This window comes from Perissodus microlepis, chromosome 2, assembly GCF_051167445.1.
Source record: "Perissodus microlepis isolate ML-2025 ecotype Zambia chromosome 2, ASM5116744v1, whole genome shotgun sequence".
Lineage (NCBI taxonomy): Eukaryota > Metazoa > Chordata > Actinopteri > Cichliformes > Cichlidae > Perissodus > Perissodus microlepis.
In genome coordinates this window covers 3,471,385-3,489,365 of record NC_140462.1, presented here as the reverse complement: position 1 = coordinate 3,489,365, position 17,981 = coordinate 3,471,385, and the positions used below count along the sequence as shown (strand labels likewise).

The 17,981-nt window shown below is 40.8% G+C and overlaps 1 protein-coding gene across 1 annotated transcript; it reads right to left on the bottom strand.

Annotated features, from left to right (window-relative positions):
- Window positions 1–1,998: 1,998 nt before the first annotated feature.
- LOC146392030 (uncharacterized) lies at window positions 1,999–10,546 on the bottom strand. Its single transcript, XM_084940462.1, has 6 exons — window positions 10,408–10,546; window positions 8,031–8,510; window positions 4,931–5,048; window positions 4,506–4,611; window positions 4,175–4,403; window positions 1,999–3,459 (listed from the first exon to the last, which is right to left on the bottom strand). Exons 2-6 carry the CDS (start codon window positions 8,209–8,211, stop codon window positions 3,317–3,319), a joined length of 777 nt encoding a protein of 258 aa, XP_084796588.1. The 5' UTR covers window positions 8,212–8,510; window positions 10,408–10,546; the 3' UTR covers window positions 1,999–3,316.
- Window positions 10,547–17,981: the final 7,435 nt, after the last annotated feature.

Sequence of the window (17,981 nt, the reverse complement as noted above, 5' to 3'; positions counted from 1 at the left end):
CACGCTCTTCACTCAGACACACACACACACAGAGGGTGAGGGTGTGGAAGTGGTGAAGGAATGCGAGAAGGTTTACTGAGTTGACTGTGACGTTGTGCTTCCCGTGACCAGACTCTCATTTTCTCTGTCTCCCCTAGCGTCTCGCCCTCCGTCTCAGTCTGAACCACATGCTAATCAGCTTTCTGTTCTCTCCGTTTGATCTCTGATGGGCTGTTTTCTGATAGAGCCCAATGAATAGATAATCATTGTGTAAGTGACCACTATCTGCAGCTTCTCTGTGTCATCTGCAGCTGTCCCACCTACCCCTACACACACAAACACACACACCAACACTGTGAACAGACACAACTTTGTTAGAAGCAAGAAAACTCTTTTAGTTTGTTCTTTTACACAACAGGCATAAACCCATGTAGGACATATACAGTACAAATGCAAACAGAAGGTAAAAAACAAAGTGTCAGCAGGTGAAGACTTTTAGGAATTAATTAGTGACCAAGTAAAAGGAACATGTGACTAAATGGTTAGGTAGTAACTACAGCTCAAACAGTGCAAACCTTAAAAATAAAGTACTGCTGTCTCTGCCACGGGTGTGATTTTGTTCTTTTCTCTGGCTTCTTCCTCCTAATGTCCCGTAAAGCTGCAGTAGAGCCTATAAATATTTGTCCAGGGAGATGCTTTTCACTGTTTTAGATATGTACTCCAGCGCAGTGGAAAAGAAATGAAGCAATGGCCATGAGGTTAAAGTGCTGAGTCAAAGCAGTGGAGGGTGTTCACATCCAATTTGCCTGACCAACATAGAAACATAAGTTATTTTTACACACAGTCCCTCTAATTTGATGACCGTGCAGTTCTGTGAGCTTAAACATAGCAGTGTTTTAGCGCTAAAATGTGGATTCCCCCCCCTGCCAAGTCCATCACCTGATCATGCCCTCTTGACTGACCTCATCTGAGGTATAGAAATGTTAACATCTTTCAGTCCAAATATCCAATACGAGTAAAAAAAAAAGGAAAAAAAAGTGAATTTATGTGGCTTCCACAGCTGTCGGCGATCCTGAGCATGTGGCCATGTTGAAGTTATGAAGACATGGATTTGTTTTATTTTAACCACAAAATGTTGGTCAGGTCAACAGATGTCAAATGTGGCTAAACGCTCCCTCAAAAAAAAAAACAAGCTAATGTTTGTTTAGTGGGGTTTTTTTTTGCTATTTTTATTGTTATTTTTTGCCAATAACCAAATAAAAGGTAAATAAAATATCACAACTTTTAGTTTTTGGCTAAATTCATCAAATTTCTTTTGCCCTACTAAAGTCTGTGAGGAGCAGTGCTCTGAGCTGGATGCTAACATTAGCATGCTAACTTGCTTATGTCAATGACGCTAATGTTTAGATATTAGCTTTCCTCATCATAATGCTGTAACTGAAATCACTTATTGTACACTATATATTCAACGTGTGCACAGTTGTTCAGCATGTTTTTGACTGAATTCCAGTATTGTGTTTATCTGTAACATGCTACAGGTCAATTCCTGAGAGCATATGTGCATTTCTAACAGAACCTGACGTCGTTTCAGATTAGCCAAGTACAGATACACAATGGAAAAGTATAGTATACCTGGCAAAGAGAAATTTAAATGCTTAAATTTAAGTGTTATTGAAGTTAACTTTCAACTACTTTGGTCATCACTAATATATTGTTTTGTGGAATATTTATGCCTATGTAATGTCCTTCCTGTGTGCTGCACAATTAGCGTATAAATGGGTTATTTTATTATAATTATGAGATATTATTTTATTTTGGTTTACTAAACTGTACATTGTTGTGTACTTTTAGAGGCAGCCTGATAAATTATTGCACAGTAAAAGTTGAAGGAACGTTACTCGTTAGCATTCTGTGGGGAATAGAGATACTTAAAGCAGCAGTCCTCAACCAAAGGCCGGTCCATGAAAATGGACCGGCCTTTAAGGTGTTGTGGATAAATACAACAACATAAAACCAGTATTGGACAAAAAAAGAAGATTTATTCATAACACATGGGAAAAGACCCAGGGAAACCGAGTTAACGATAAAACCGATAAAAAAATAACAATAAAAACCGACAGAAAGCCTGAAAACCATGAGTTTCACACCCGAGCCTCATATCTCACGGCCCAGAACCAAGCGAGCCACAGACTGGAGCCATGTGGCCTGGGTGTTGGGGACCACTGACTTAAAGGACCTAAGTTTACTAAAAGTCTTATGGTCAACTTCAGAGAAAAAAATAGAAAAGACAGAATTCACCATGTAATGAAGCCAAGTGTTTCTATCAAATGTCATTCACTTTCATTATTCTCCTGACACAGGATTGGTAGATCAACTCAGAGACCTGATGCTGCATGCTAGAGCTTGCAGCTCTGTCAAAAAGAGCCACAGTTTAGTCCCTTTGAATCTGATAGATACAGTTTCTTTTCAAGTCGAGTGTGCTGGAGTGGCCATTACTCCATTGGTAATATTTGCTCTGACAGAAAAAAAGGCACTGTAGGCTGCCACATATTCCAAATATTATCATATACATCTGGATAAATTGTTCTTGAGCAAGACACCAAACCTGAAAGGCCTCCTGAGCAGGTCCATGTCTGTCAGTGAATGTCAGGGACAGTAGAAAGTACACTGAGTATACTGACCCTGTTAATAATTTTACATGAATTTGGTTGTTTTCTTTTAAACCCAAAACTCTTACGCTAAAACGCTGAAGGAGAATTTTGCCAACAAGCAATCAACACAGTTAAAAACATTATAGTAATACAGTACATGGACTACATTTAACATAGCTCCCACCTTTGGATCAGTAAAGAAAAAAATGCGGATGATTTATCAGTTTTTCCTGCTTATGACATGTCAGTAATAAAACCACAGTGTTTTTCACCTCTGTGTTCGCGTGCGTCTCTCTGGACACCACGCTCTGTGTCGACCTGTCAATCACAGACGCGTGTGAGCGTATCTGTGCTCGAATTTCAACTCAACATCAAAGCTGCTTAGTTTTATCATTCAGGTTGACTTCAGTCCAAAAGCTTTCAAGTCTTTCTCTCACTTCACCCCCAGATGTTTCTCTTTCTGTAGCTCGGACCTTGAAATAAGGTCTAATAAAGTGGATTTTTGTTCACTGCTCGGGTTCAAGTCAGAATCCTTTTCTTTCAGTACGTGCACCCTCAGCCTGAGCTGCTGCTGTACAACAGAGTGCTTATTTCTGCGGAGGGCTCATTACACTCAATAGAGTAGGCTCTTCGGGGTCATGTGTAGCAGAGATACACGTGGAGTCTTAATGGGTCGGCGGTGTGCTTCACTTCTGCAGATGAGCAGGTTTGGCTGGTATGGGTGGTTTCTTGGAGGCAGTTGATGTGTTGTGATGATTATCTGTGAATTTCTTCCTGAGCTGCTCCACGCGACCTCTGCCCTCTGGCTTCTCTTTGTAGCACGCAGTTTCTAAGAAAAGAAGCACAGGATGCAATCAATGACATGTTCTGGGATACAGCTGAGGTGGCACCTCTTTCCCAAGGATGAGCTAATACGTAAATATCAAACAGACACGTTATGCTGTGAGTCACAGGTTGAAAATATTAATGGTGCCCATAATGTTGCTAGCTGATGGTGGATGTAGACAGTAGAAAGAAAATAGTTCCTACATGAAGCTGCTCACAGGCAAGCACTGTCTGGGCCTGACGGTCGTGACGATGTATGATAATAAAAAGGTTTTGGACATGTGATTACTACACATCAACAAAACCTGGCAACCCACACACAAGCTATCACAGTTGTGTTATGTTCACATGAACTGTTCCTTTAAAACAATAATCAGCTTAATAAATGTGAGTCATGCAGTAATCAATATGTACTGTAACACTGAACAGGCCTGCATAATGATCCCTGATAGTTCAGTTTTTAATAGCTCACAGTAAAATAGTGCGCGTCTGTACTGCTCCTGTACTTTTGTACACTTTTGACCATGAGCCATCTGTGCCGATTGAGTCTTTGAGTTTATTGTTTCTATGGGCTGTTCTAATAAATAGCTACAATTTTGTATTCAGACCCACTTTATATCAATTAACCTGAACTTATAAGCAGTTAGAGTTGGTGATTATCGTACACTTTTAACACAAGCATACATAGATCCCTCCTCTATCCTCTCCTCCCTTCTCACCTCTGTCCTGGGGGCCGGTCTTCTCCGTGTCCGCCAGCGGGGCTCTGAGCGGCTGGTTGCCATGACTACTAAAATGGGGCTTGTAGAGCGGAGTCCAGTCGCTGAGGTTGTCCGAGCCGCTGCCTGATTCGCTGTCGCTGTCCTCGGCCATGTCCTTCGGGTCGTCATCAGCGCTGCACGAGTCCATGTCTTCCTCGGATGACTGGTCATTCGGTGAAGCCGTGTCATCCTGCGCGTAAGACCGAAACGACTTGATGTTATAAACTCTAACACGCGCAGGTTGTCGCACTTTCAAACACATTTCAAACACATTTCAAACATGGGAACTTACATGTGTGACGGGTAGCTGGATGTCTTCTTTAAGGTTAAGCTGCTGGTCCTCGCTTCCTGGAAGCAAGTCCACTCTCTGGATGCCATTCATGTTATCAGACTGGAATCTGAAAGACAAAGACATCCGTTTTAGTCCCTCCGATAACAGCCTTTAAATGAATCCACCAGTCAGCCATGTCACTAATAACTTCTATAATCAAGTTGGTGCAAGGAACTGTCCGGCTGACTGAAAGTATTTAGTTCACTGTTGATCTAAACAAATATAATTGAGAATCTATATGTTATGTGCTAAGTTAAAAACAACATTAATTCAGATCTATTGAAAATAGGTTATTGTTCTTTACTGTGATAAGATAAGAGCTTATCATCCTTTGGATTTCTTTGATTCAACTTGTCAAAGGGAAAAAACACACTATGTGTTTCTACCTGTTGTTCATGAGGTTCTGGAGGAGTCTGGAGGATCTCAGTTCGTCCACCTCACCGATTACACTGACGCTCACATCACCATCCCGCCCGAGGAGCCACCTCACGTGTTTACTGGAAGCTGGAGAGAAAATAAAAGAGGAAAACAAAATGTATATGAAGCATACAACATCTAAAACATATCCTCATTACACTCGGAGAGAAATGCTCAGCAGCTTTTAGAACGAAGTCTTCTAACAAACTGTTATTGTGGCTATCAGCCAGAAGGTGGTGCTGTCCTATAAGTGTTGGTGTTGGGAAGCCTCACTCCTGGAACAGACTTACCCTCTAACACTTTGCTTGTTGCTGATTTGTCCTTAGTACATTTTTAACCCAGTTTGTGTTTTCTGTGTCCGTTTTCCCCCCTGGAATTATTTAATTGTCTCCTACAGCAAAACTACCTTCTCACCTTCAGTAAGAGTTTACTTAAATGCCCGCTTTAAGTTTCACTTTAAGATACCTTACATGTTGTAATGCTAAAACCTTTATTTAAGGGTCTAATGTTACAATAATCATGAATTCACTCACAGTTATGAATCAATAAATTTTATAATGTTACGTTCACATCCTGGAAACTGGTTGTTTTCAGCCATTGCCTCATTATGACGTTATATTCAAAAATAAACCCCCATCCTGATGGCTGCTGATTGATTTTCCATGACAGTAGAGTACCTGATAAAGACCAAACACCTGCCGTGATGTCACAGATTGGGGCATGGCTTTAAAATTCTAATTGTCGGTGTTGAAATTCCCCCAGCGGGACCAGTGAACATTTACAGGTTTCCAGCTAATAATGGCAGCTACTTATTTTTAGACAATTGGCTTGTGTGCTACGCATGAAGTGACATAGAACATAATGGTACCTGTGATGTCTGAAAAAAAAACCCACACCTTCAGTATTCACATTTATAGTCACCTTGCTGAGTGTCGATCACCTGCCATGACTTTACAGACCTGCGGTGCCTGTCTTTATTACCACCACACCCGCAAATTAACCAGAAATGCAGCACATAATAGAAATCTTCACACACAGGTGCAGGTTTAATCATGCATTTGTATTTAAAGACCTGTTTGCACACCACGTGTAAAGGCTTGTTTTTTCCCATCCACAGAACAGTGAACAAAGACAGAAAGATGCCAGACTGGATTGTATGGAGTGCAATGTGCAAACGGCACACACTCCGTCACCTCTCAGGTGACATGGCAGAGATTGGGTGGACAAAGATGGGAACTTAATATGTGCTTTAAAGCATGGTGACGCCCCAGAACCACAGGACCTCCTCGATCTTATTCAGCTTTCAGCCAACAGAATAATTCAGCTGGCTGTGAGAGATCTGTCCATCAAACCCACACATGCTCACACACACACACATCCATTGTCCAGGTGAACCGGCTGAGGCGGCAGGGTCTCAGTGAGTTAGAATAACACCTTAATTAGAGGAAGGCTGGATGAAATGAGTAAGAGAGAACAACAGGGATGGTCAAACTGGATTTCTTTGGGCGTAATCTGAACACATTAGTCAGATTGGTAACCAGAGAAGGATTTGTACAAAACTCGTGCTTCACTGCTCACGTGTACTGAGAATTTAGAAGTTTTCAAGTACACATTAATTAGGTGTAAATGAACTCTGGTGCCCCATTTTCTAAAATCTGTATTTTCGGAGCCCCCCAAAGGAGTTGGCAGCAAGCAACAAACTAAATTAAACATAATGAACATGAAGTGATTTGCAGTGAACGATATTTACAGGAAAAACATGGTGTTTTCTCTTAACGTGTTATGGTTATACTGCCCAGGGCTTTATTAAATATTTAAAGCAATCTAAAATGAAAACTAATCATTTTAAATTTGGGATGAGCGGGTTGTCAAAGTTCTTCTTCTTTGCAAGCTACATATTCATTGTATAAGACAAAGTAATGAGTTACAGCACTATTATAAGAAAATAACAATAAACAGCTAAATGAAGCTAGTGCCAGCAGCTTGCTAGGTTAGCTTAGTATACAGACAAGAAAACGTGAGAAAAGCTAACTGTGGCTGCTGTTGTAAGCCAACCATGATAAAGCTGGGACAGAAACTTTGTGAAGCTGCAACTTATGTATTTTTTTTAATTGTATTTCTTTATTTGCACTTTATATTTGTGCATCTTAAATTAGCAAGATAAACATTGTTAAGGACAGTTACAAAAAAGAGAGGAAAAGCTAAGCTAGCTCTTTCACCTATTTCTAGTCTTACTATTACTATCTATATAATATTCACATTTACAATAAATGTATCCATATAAATTTATTGTAAAATAAATTTCAAGATTCAGGCCTGTCAGCCAGCTGAGAACTAGCTAGTTTTTATTTTGTTTTCAATTCAGTTTTTGCTCTAAGCTAGCTTTGAGCTTAGCTTTTATTCTTTAAAAATGTTTCATTTTAGTTTTGTTTTATTAATTTTAATTTTTGCTTTTGTATTCTGTGGCATACAAAAGAAGTTATATTAGCAAGAAGTTATACAAGTGTATAATAAATAGGCTAACCAAAATACAGATCACAACCTTTAAGAAAATAGCTGACTTGCATAGCAAACAAAGCCTTGAATGCTCGCTGTACTGACAAATGTAAACAAGACTAAAAATAATACTGGTCCTGCATCCTAACATATTTCAGTTAGCCTTATAAATAAACCATAATGTTTCCACAACGTTTCATTTTCTGGGTTTTCATTTTTTAATTTTTCAATCAATTACACATTTTTACAGGTAGCTTTAGTCTTTAGTGAACCAGCAGTTTTTCTGTCTCATTTACCTAAATGATTTCCGCCTACTTAACCTGTCGAAAGAGTTGTGACACCTGCTGTTCCTGTAAGGAAATCTGGTGATGTCACACCTGACGGTATTAACCTCATGTCTAATGATGTTATGTAAAAATGGGAGCCAGGTTTACCAGAAACCTCGGTCCTTCCTCTTCTAAACAATGTTGTTTCATGAGTGTTTAAGGCTGTTCCCTTACTGGAATTTATACAAGTGTGACCTGTATGGTAAGCTGAACAAGTTTACCCACTACAGAATAACCAGTGCTGTACCTTTCTTTGACTTGGTGTTCCTGTTGTGTCCTCTTTCCCTCTCCTCCTTCTCCTCGCGCTCTTTCCAGCGGCGTACCTGCTCCTCTCTCATCTTGAGGAAGAGGATCCTCTTCTGCTCCTCACTGAGGGCCTCTAGAACCTCAGGTTCCACCCACATATCTTGAAGGATTTGAGCCAGCATCCTGCCTCTTTTCCTGGGCACCACACACGACTGTCAGCCCCTCTGTCTCTCGGTCCACTGGGTCGTGTTTCAGCAGTGGGGTGTGATTGCTTCTTTTCCCGCTGTGCTCAGAGTCAGGTTGCCCTTTTCTTTGAAGGATATGGGATCAGGTACAGTCCTGGCAGTTGGAGGTCAGTTCGGTGTTGTTTGTCAAGTGCTGTTTCTCTGGACTGCAGCAGGAGTGTGCAGGCTCTTTCTGGAGGCGGAGGTGCGGGGTAGAGTGTCCGGATCAACTGGGCAGTAAATGCTTCTGTTGTGGGCTTTAAAGAGAGAGTGAGAGAGAGAGATTAAACCTACTTTATTGTTTTGTTCCCTTTCACTCAATGCAGCTCTGGCTGGCAGAACACAATAGGCCCTAAGCAAATAAGTAACAATGCCAAGTGTAATGTGTGTGTGTGAGTGTGTGTGTGAGTGTGAGTGTTGCAGTGAGAATGCTGCTGTGCTTCCAAACACTGATGGGCAAATAGGGGCAGGTTCAGTATGTCAACACACTCACACACACAGACATAGACAGGGTGGGGTGCTAATGACTCTATGCTATCTGTGAGTAACAGACCCAGGGATAAAGAGTTGAATATTACACACACACACACACACACACACACAACCTCGTTTTTTCAGAACCTTATCAACATGCATGTCAACACAGTTAGTTATAAATTAATCAGGAAGCCCTCAGAGTCTAAATCCCAGAAAACAACCTTGTGCAGTTTTTAAACTATGTGGGCTAATGTTTTGCTGAGTGAGAGCCAATAGGATTTGTGTGGCTGATAACAGCTGACCAATGAGCGCTTGAGAGCGATCCAGTGTTATGGTCACTGATAAAAGTTTCCTTTGAGGTTAGGTGTGGCCACATGTGCTTCACAGGGGGGCTCATTTAGTGATTCTAAATCCTAGTGGTGCTCAGTAATGCAAATTTTAGTACTGATCCGATACAGGGCAAGAGGTGCAGATATCAGCTCGCACACTGATACTAAAAAACCTGCAAAAGCAGCTCATGTAGGCTAGAGCAGTGTGTCCAGTGTGTCATGATTTATGAGATGAATCATGGGCGGTTTGCAAATTCTGAACACATTTTAATGACCCTAAATCACTGTGATTTATACCGTCCACAATAATTAGTTCAGTGAGCTTCATACTGTACTTAGAGGACAGAAACAAAGTATCGATCCAATCAGGCGAGTATTGATTCAATTCCAATACCAGAGTTAGCATCATTACTATCGATATTTGGATTGATCGGCCCACTTCTGCTAAATCCTGGACAAGAGCTGAATAATTCAGCTTAAATGAAGCAGTGAAACCAGGATATTCTGCACCTGTACATTTTTGTTAGCCTGGGAACTCAAAACAGTAGAAAACAGTCAATTTGGTCTGGCCCTGCTACCCACAGGTCACCAAATCTCACTAAACCGAGCAGCTTAGTTTTGGTGTCAGTTGTAGAACCAGTGTCCCTTCGTTCAATATCTGTCAGTCGTTCTTTTCCCTCGTTGTGATGTCTTTGTGATCCATGTTCTTGCCTATGTGAACGCCTATCCTCTGTACATTGAATGGGGGCTGCTAAAGCCCTTTCAGATTGTGATTGGGAGCAATGCAAATAAACCCAACCTGACTCAAAGACTTCATAGCAAACATTCAGCTCTGTGGCAAATTGCTTCAGCTCTCTATTCATGAACAGCGTTACACCTGCACCACAGCTCCCACAATCAACTGTGTGAATTTGGGACAAGAGAAGCATTCAGACTGAGACGTGAGTGCGTCCAGATTTCTCAAAGACAATAACAGCCCGTGCAGACTCTACAGAGAAATAATATCACAGAAAGGGACAAAATTAGCACACTCCCGGCTCTGTTATTCTTCTGAAAAGGTAAAGCATTGGGCTCTGGCTCTGCGCCAGCATGCAAATAAGCCCGGGGTTTGCCTCTCTGCCGCTACACATACACCGAGAAGAAAGAAAGAAAAGCAGAAAGGCATGTGCACGGCATACTGAGAGAAAAGTTTGAAAGGTCTCTCAGTGTGAGAAAACACTGGCCATTTCACAGCGGCGGGGCAGAGTGTGAGAGATAAATGAACTTAGATGGGCCGGAGAATGGCAATCAAGCAAGAAAAGCAGGCAGAGAATGAAAGAGGAGTGCAGAGGAGGGAAAGTGGACTTACTCAGCAGCTGCCAGCTCGTAGCATCTCCCAGCTCTGGTCTGACTTTCAGTGCCTGTGTGAGTGAGCGCTATGATGAGCGTGTGACGCGACAGGCCGTCACAGAGCGCCTTTGTGTGTGTGTGTGGGATCAGATCAGTCGTCAGCAGTGCTGGTATGCAGGCATTTGTACTTGAATAGAAGTGGGACGGACTGACATCAGTGCATTCGTCTTTTTTTCTCCCCTCCCTTCCCCTCCTCTTTCCACTACCTCTTATCTCCTGTTTAGATTACTACAATAACACAAAGAGGTAAACTAACAGCAGCTGGGTCACAGTATTAAAGTAAGCAGATTTACACATGCAGTGTACCTGCTGCCGTTAATGACTTCATAGCCTGAAATTTCTAATCTGCTCCGCTGATGAGATTTAGTTGTGTTCAAGGACATGAGGAGTTTAATTTCCCCTGACAGGCTCTGAATTTTACCCATCAAGGGAAAAGAGGGCAATTCTCTCTGATTCTTTTCTTTTTTTTTGTCTTTCCTACATGTACTGTTTAAATCTCATCTGGCTGAGAGTGCCTGCATAGCTGCATTTACCTCCCCACTTTCCTCCCTCTTCTTCCTTAAGGAAGTCCTGCTGGCTTTGTACGAAACAATTAATCACAACACCGCATGCACAGAAAGGAAACTGGGTTTTTTTTCCCACAGGGGTTTTCCGTCAACAGGTTGTTGACACCATTATTATACAGGTAGTCATTGTGTTTGCTCTCACTCTGCCCAGAAGCATAAGATCAGCTTGATAGCACAAATGTCATTCACATTCCTATTAGCAAGCAAAGCTATTTAGAACTTCCAGTGTATAAGTGATGCATCGATGATGAGGCTGTTGTGTGATTTTCAGGGTTATGTGACTCACAATGAGGCTTCTGAGATAAAAAAAAAAAAAAAAGGTGAATTGCTGCTCCTGTGATTTTGTTTACAAGGTCCTTGATTTGAGAGATGATTACGTACACTGCTGTAAAGTACGTTAAGAACAGGCCTTTATTAAATGGGTCAGTAATACATTTACATTTTTATGACTGTTTTTTAAGTAAAATGTTATAATATTGTCATAGATTTATTCCAAAATCAATGTTTATTTCTTCATCGTTTATTTAACACAACTTATTTAACATGGTTTATCATTTATTTAATGAACCTTTAATACAAATTTTACCCAAGTTTCTGCACAACTTAAATGCTCTTTTGGTGTATTTTACATTAGTGTCACCACAGTTACTGCCACATTAAGGTTTATTTAAAGGAAACTTTCAAGCCACTTATTTGGAAGATCTGACTCATTCAAACTGAGTTATCAAGTTGTAAAGTCGGCTAATCGGCAATATCTGTTCAGCAAGGATGACGGGAGTGGTAGGAGCGGAGTGGAAAACAGGCCGAGTGTGTATATGAGATGGCACAGCACACCTGCAGTTTTAATCCTGGTGTGAACAACAGCTGAAATTTTTAATAACACATCTGTTACAAAATGGCTTTAATAAAACTGACGTGTTACTGTGAAAAATGGATTAAAAAAATCTGCACTAAAATCGCAATATTGTTATTTACGAATAAGACAGGAAGTGGTTTGCTTTGTTTAGCTCAGTGGATTGGACCCCAAACCCCCACAACAGCTACCATTGCGCAAAGTGAAACCGCAACTACCATCAGTCAATACTGCTGAGTCTCCACCAAAAGTGATACCAGACACCTGTTTGTCTACCTCTCGGCGTGTTTCTCTCTCTCCCTCTCTCTCTCTCGTGTTTTTTCCCTTTCCTTGAAATCTTGCTCACGCCATTTCTTCTAATCAGTGACCACACCTCTCAGTCAGATTAACAGGAATTATTTTGTATTAGGAGCTGATTTCCAATAAGGAAAACTTACTCCTTCCTTTATCTGTCACCTTCTTACCTTTTACATTTTCTAGGCAAATAACACTTGACTTTTGCTGCCAGGTCTCTCTTGGAAATGACGGACTTTAGCCACAAATGGCAGCGGCTGAAGGCCCCGCAGTTATTTACAATAAGTGAATGAATGAATGGAGTCATTGGTTTGAATTCACTCTGAGGGTAATACACGTGCGCCCACACTGAGTGGTGTTAATGCATGAGCAGCTCCCTCTGCTGGAGCAATGCAAAATAACAACTCAAGTCAATGAACGGATCATGTGACTGCAAGCGGGGGGAATAAATGAGAGCGTGCTTTTAGTCATACTACAAAATATGTGTTTAGTGTTTAGTGTGTGATTATCCTTATTAGGTATATAGATCTGTTTTGAACAACATAAATATAGTATGTGGAAGATGCATTACCTCACTATATTGAAATAATTAAAAAAACAAAAAAAAACAAAGGAACAATAAAAGCACATTGTAATTAAAAGGTTATTTTAATATAAATCTTTGTGGCCAGTTAAATTATGTAAAAATCAAAGTTAGAAACACAAGGATGAAATGGTTTCGACACATGCAGAGAAGGGATAGCGGATATACTGGACAAAGGATGTTGAAGCTGCCAGGCAGGACCACAGAGAAGATTCATGGATGTAGTGAAAGACGACCTGCAGAGGGCTGGTGTGACAGAGGAGGATGCTGCAGACAGGGTGAGGTGCTGGGCGATCTGCTGGTGTGACCCCTAAAGAGAACAACGGAAAGAAGAAGACAATTCTAAAATTTAACTGGATCATGACATTTCTAATGTTTTGATGGATAATAAAGAGACTAACCTAAAAGCTGTGTGCTTGGTTTAAAAGGATGAACATTAGTGGAGTCTCAGTTGAGTTGGGGCTGTTTGTATTACCAACCAGGGCACTGGATCAGCAATCATTAGCATGATATACGCTGAAGTAGTCTGTGTGGGTTTGTGCCCAAATGTACTTTCATATATATAAATCCCATTGATTTAGAGTGTATGCTGTCACCAGACCTCACCATCCTGCAGCTGGCGCCTCTTTTTTCTTGGTTGTACATGCTGTTCAGAGCTTCTGTCTGTAGGTTAATAATTGCTCATGTTGAACTTGGTGTAAATTACTAAATACATTTACTGAAGAGGAACATGAAGATCAATGTATGATAAAGGAGCTTATTTTAACACTGGGTTGTATCCTTCGCAGGTTTTTCTGGCCCTGTTAGGCGGTTAACAGCATTTCCTTGACCTTTTTTAACCCCAACAAGTCTGCTGAGACCACATCTGCATAATCTGTCTTGTTCTGCTTTTCCTATGTAATTTTTCTCTCAAGAACTGGGATCTCGTGTGATACCAGCAGTTTACATTTCCCATCATGTTTTTTTTTTTTTTATCAGGGTGATTTTTAATAGTAAAACATTTGGTACTGCAACATATCCCCCTCAGCTGCTTCATGTTTAATGCATGGGCTGACGCAGAGGTTGTGCATTAGCATGGGTTCACATGAGAGACGCGTGTGGCTAAAACGACCGCAAAGAAATATTGTTTTAGTCCCCAGCGTCTTTTAACTGGCAGAAGCGACTGTGATGAAGCTCACAGTGCTGAGTGTTTGCCACAACGTGCCACCAGCGCTGTATGTTGACTTTTTTAATGCTTCATTTGAAAAACGTAACATCATTACATACACAGGCTGCGTTTTTCATGTACATGCAGCAATGCAAGCTTACGCTGTGGATACTGGTTTACGTTCCACATTTTAATACAAAAAAAAAAAAAAAAATACCAGGCTTTACATGGATTAAAAATGAAACCCCATTTTAATCACGAGTATTACAGGCAGAGCTGCTTTGCTGATTACATGGTGTGGCTGAATCAACACAAAGAAGCAGCTTAAACAGTTAAAACAGCATTAATTACCTTGGAGGGGAAAACTGTAAACGCAAATATGTCATCATTACCTTATTAGTGCTGCTAGCAAACAGCTACTGATCTGCACATCCACCAATGTAAATCCCTCTATTTTTTTCCTTTTTGGTCTCCACCACTTCTTGTTTGGGTAAAGAAATGTCCTCTTCAGGTGTTTACAGTGATTTATAACAGCTATAAACTAAGTCTGTGTGTGTGCTGTTTGGTGCTGGGAAGGTAGGCTGGTGTGCAATAATAATATTCATCTAAATCTCTTTGTCACTGCTGACGGGACCCGTGAGAGGAAACAAAACAGCTGAATGACACTAAAACGATCTTGACGCCTTTCCTATGACACATACTCGTGATGAATAGAACATAGTTGCAGGCCAGATAAGGTAATATTGCATCTTTAAGAGGAACAGGTCTCTCCTGTAAATGAGACATTAGGTGTCAATGGGGCTATCTGTATAAATAAAGTTTAAAATACAAACCATCTCAACCTTGTCTTTGTCTCCAAAAACGTAGCATCTTCAGCTGTGTCACCTCCAGCTCGGCCTCATGTCTTTTTGTCATTGCCACCATCTCAAACCATCCATCATAGCGGGTCTCACTACCTTCTTTAAACCTTCCCTTTCACTCTTGCTCTTGTCCTTCTGTCCCGAATCCCCTGACTCCTGCCTGTGCGCTCTTCTTCACTGCTCTTGTGCACTATCCATTGTTTTGGATGGTTGGGTATCTAAACTCCTAAGGTTTTAATTCTCTTGCATACGAGTTAGCAAGGCGGTTAGCATTTGGACGGCAGGACAACACCTGGGCCTGACACTGTCCAGTTGTCCTCTGGTTCCAAAGACATCCATATTTACAGCTTGACACATAGGGGCAGAGTGTGGCACTGTTGCCATGGTGATCGGTCTGTCGGTTGACCTGGCTGCCTAGCAGACTCGTAGTTCATACGCGCTCGCGCGCGCGCGCACACACACACACAGACACACACTAAGTGTCGCTACTACACATGGCACATTCTGTCATCATGTTGGCAGGGCCGCCAGTGTTTCCCTTGTTCGTCTGGCTGGCTGTCTTTCTCTCACACTCTCTTTCTCACACAGACACACACAAACCCAAATAAATACAGATCGGCTTTGTCCATAAATAAACATGGAAGTTTACTTTTTTTGTTCATTTCTCCTGGGAATGCTCATTGAAAATCATTGCCATTTTCATTTTAGAGATAGATTTATACATCATCTCGCTCTCTCTGACACACACAGACACACACACACACACACACACACACACACACACACACACAGTATCATTTTCTTTACTTTCATCCTTCAGCTCACGAGGACAAGTGGTCACAGGTGGAAGTGACTGACGCTGAAAAATGAGGACCCTTCCCAGCTCCATTTGCACTCCTGTCTCTTGGAGGAAAGTGTGTCTATGTAACCTGCTTTTTCATGCCTGTGGATATAATGACCCAGATGAGAGACACAGACACACACACACACAGTGACATTTACACAGATACACACCACAAGTGCTGACATGCGGTGTCCCCCCTCCTTTTCAGAGGTAATGAATGCTGATGAGGTAGTCAAGGGAATCACTGGAGTCCGACACAAAGGCGTGCGGTTTAATAATGATGTCCAATGAGGAGGTAAGTGTGCGGCTTCTTTGTTTTTTCTTCTTCTGCTGAATCTGTTACAAAGATAAATGCACAGTGCAAGGCCTTTGTGTTACTGATGTGTTCCCGTTGCTAGAGTTCTTTTCCCAAGTGTAATAAATTCACGCAAAACACTCGCTCCTTGTGTTTTTTCTTTTTTGTAAACGGCAACCAGTACAACATGAATTGTCTTGTAAGGCATTGAAGAATGGGTTTGAAATTCATTTTTAAATTTAAAAACCCTATTTTGCACGACAGCATAGTAATAGCAAGTAATATATGTGTATCCAAAGGGCAAATAAAGGCCACAATACTACTTCCTTTTACCTCTGTTTTGGGCTCCACTGACTATTTACAATTAATACTATTTTAAAATGAATTCCAAAATGGACATGCAACGAGTATAAATATGCAAAACCAGGAATAATGTGCTCACACGTGTATGTCTCTGTGCAGCAGCATCCATTTGTAAATGTGATAGTGAGGCCTGATCAATATTGACCTAAAGTGCACTACAATAACAAATGCTTGTAAAACTCTCTTTAAGTCACAACAAAGATAAAAAGGATCAACTCTAGAGAATCCATTTTTACCCCAAGGTTGGTAACAACTTGTTTGACACATGTTGCAAGAGGACTCAAGTCAGAAAGGTGGACAGCTTGGGCCACTCGGCCCAAAAATAATGACCTCATGAAAATTTAAAAGAGTGAGAACCAGCCATGCTCTGATGCCCTGAGGCATCCTAACATCAGCACTGTGGGGCTGGGTTCAATACGATTCAGTGGAAAGTCAGCTGACTGTCATCTGCAGTGTGTTTTTTATTAATAAGAGAGCTCAGTTAATACTAAAAAGAAGAGGCCCGAGGATGAATCCTGGAACTATACCACAGAGGGTGGCCAATGATGAATGACATTTACTATGAGAAACAGAAAAACTTCTGTCAGACAGTTTCGACTTGAGCCACTCCAAGGCAGTGCCTCTAACATGCTGCTCTAGGTGGGAAATCAAAACATTGTGATCTAATGTGTCAAAAGCTGCTGTGAAATGCAAAAGCATAAGTATGACAGAGTCCCCAAAGCCAATGGTTAAAAAAATACTAATAAAAACGTTCAAAAGTGCAGACTCCGTGCTGTGATTTGCTTTAAAACCTGACTGAAATACCTCAGAAATATTGGGAGTGTTTAAAAAAGGCTGCAGCTGTAAGATCTCTACTTTTTCCAAAATTTTAGAAATGAAAAGGAAGCTTGAAACTGGACAACAATCAGACATTGTACATCATCTTAAGTCAGGCTGCTGCTTATAAGCCTTTGAATGTAAGTTCCAATATTGTTGAATGTAAGGTCCAATAGTGCCCCAAATGTCTTTAAAAAAACAAACAAGTGGGAGGATATCATTGGGAGAGCCCGATCTGAGTAACAAGTTTCCTCAGTTATGACAGACACTGGAACAAAATGGCTAAAAACTACAGGAGTGATAATAAAGAAAGGGTAATAAGAAGGATGTAAGATATGTGCTTTACCAGTTAAAATCTCGTCAACAAAGAAATGTAAAAACAGCTTCTGTGCATTTGGACTAAGGAGGGTTAAGTACAGAATTTTCAATGCTAAATAATACACAGGACTTGTGGCAGTGGCTGTTGATAACGCTTGAAAAATATACAGATTTCTGGTTCTTTATGATATTTACTCCAACCATCTTTTTAGATAGGTGTCTTATTATCATAAGACACTTGTAGCTTGCCTTTTTTCCCCCATTTATATTCTGCTTTTTTTACATTCTCTTGGAGCAGCAGTATTTCTGTCCTAGCTTTGCTAAATGTTGGCATTCTTCCTTTTGGTGCAGTGTATCAGGAAAACTGAAACAAAACAGCAAAACTGAAGCCAAAGAGCCCCCTCTCCCCGCTGCTAAAGCATGTGATGCTCATAAATACGTATTCACACAGAAATACACATTAAATGGTCACTTTCACACATTTAATGCTTTGTGATTCATTGTGATTCACTGTTACAAGGGTAGAGTATAGTGGATTTAACTGAATTCAATTAATTGAAATCAGCTAGATAAGTGTAAATATATAGAATATAT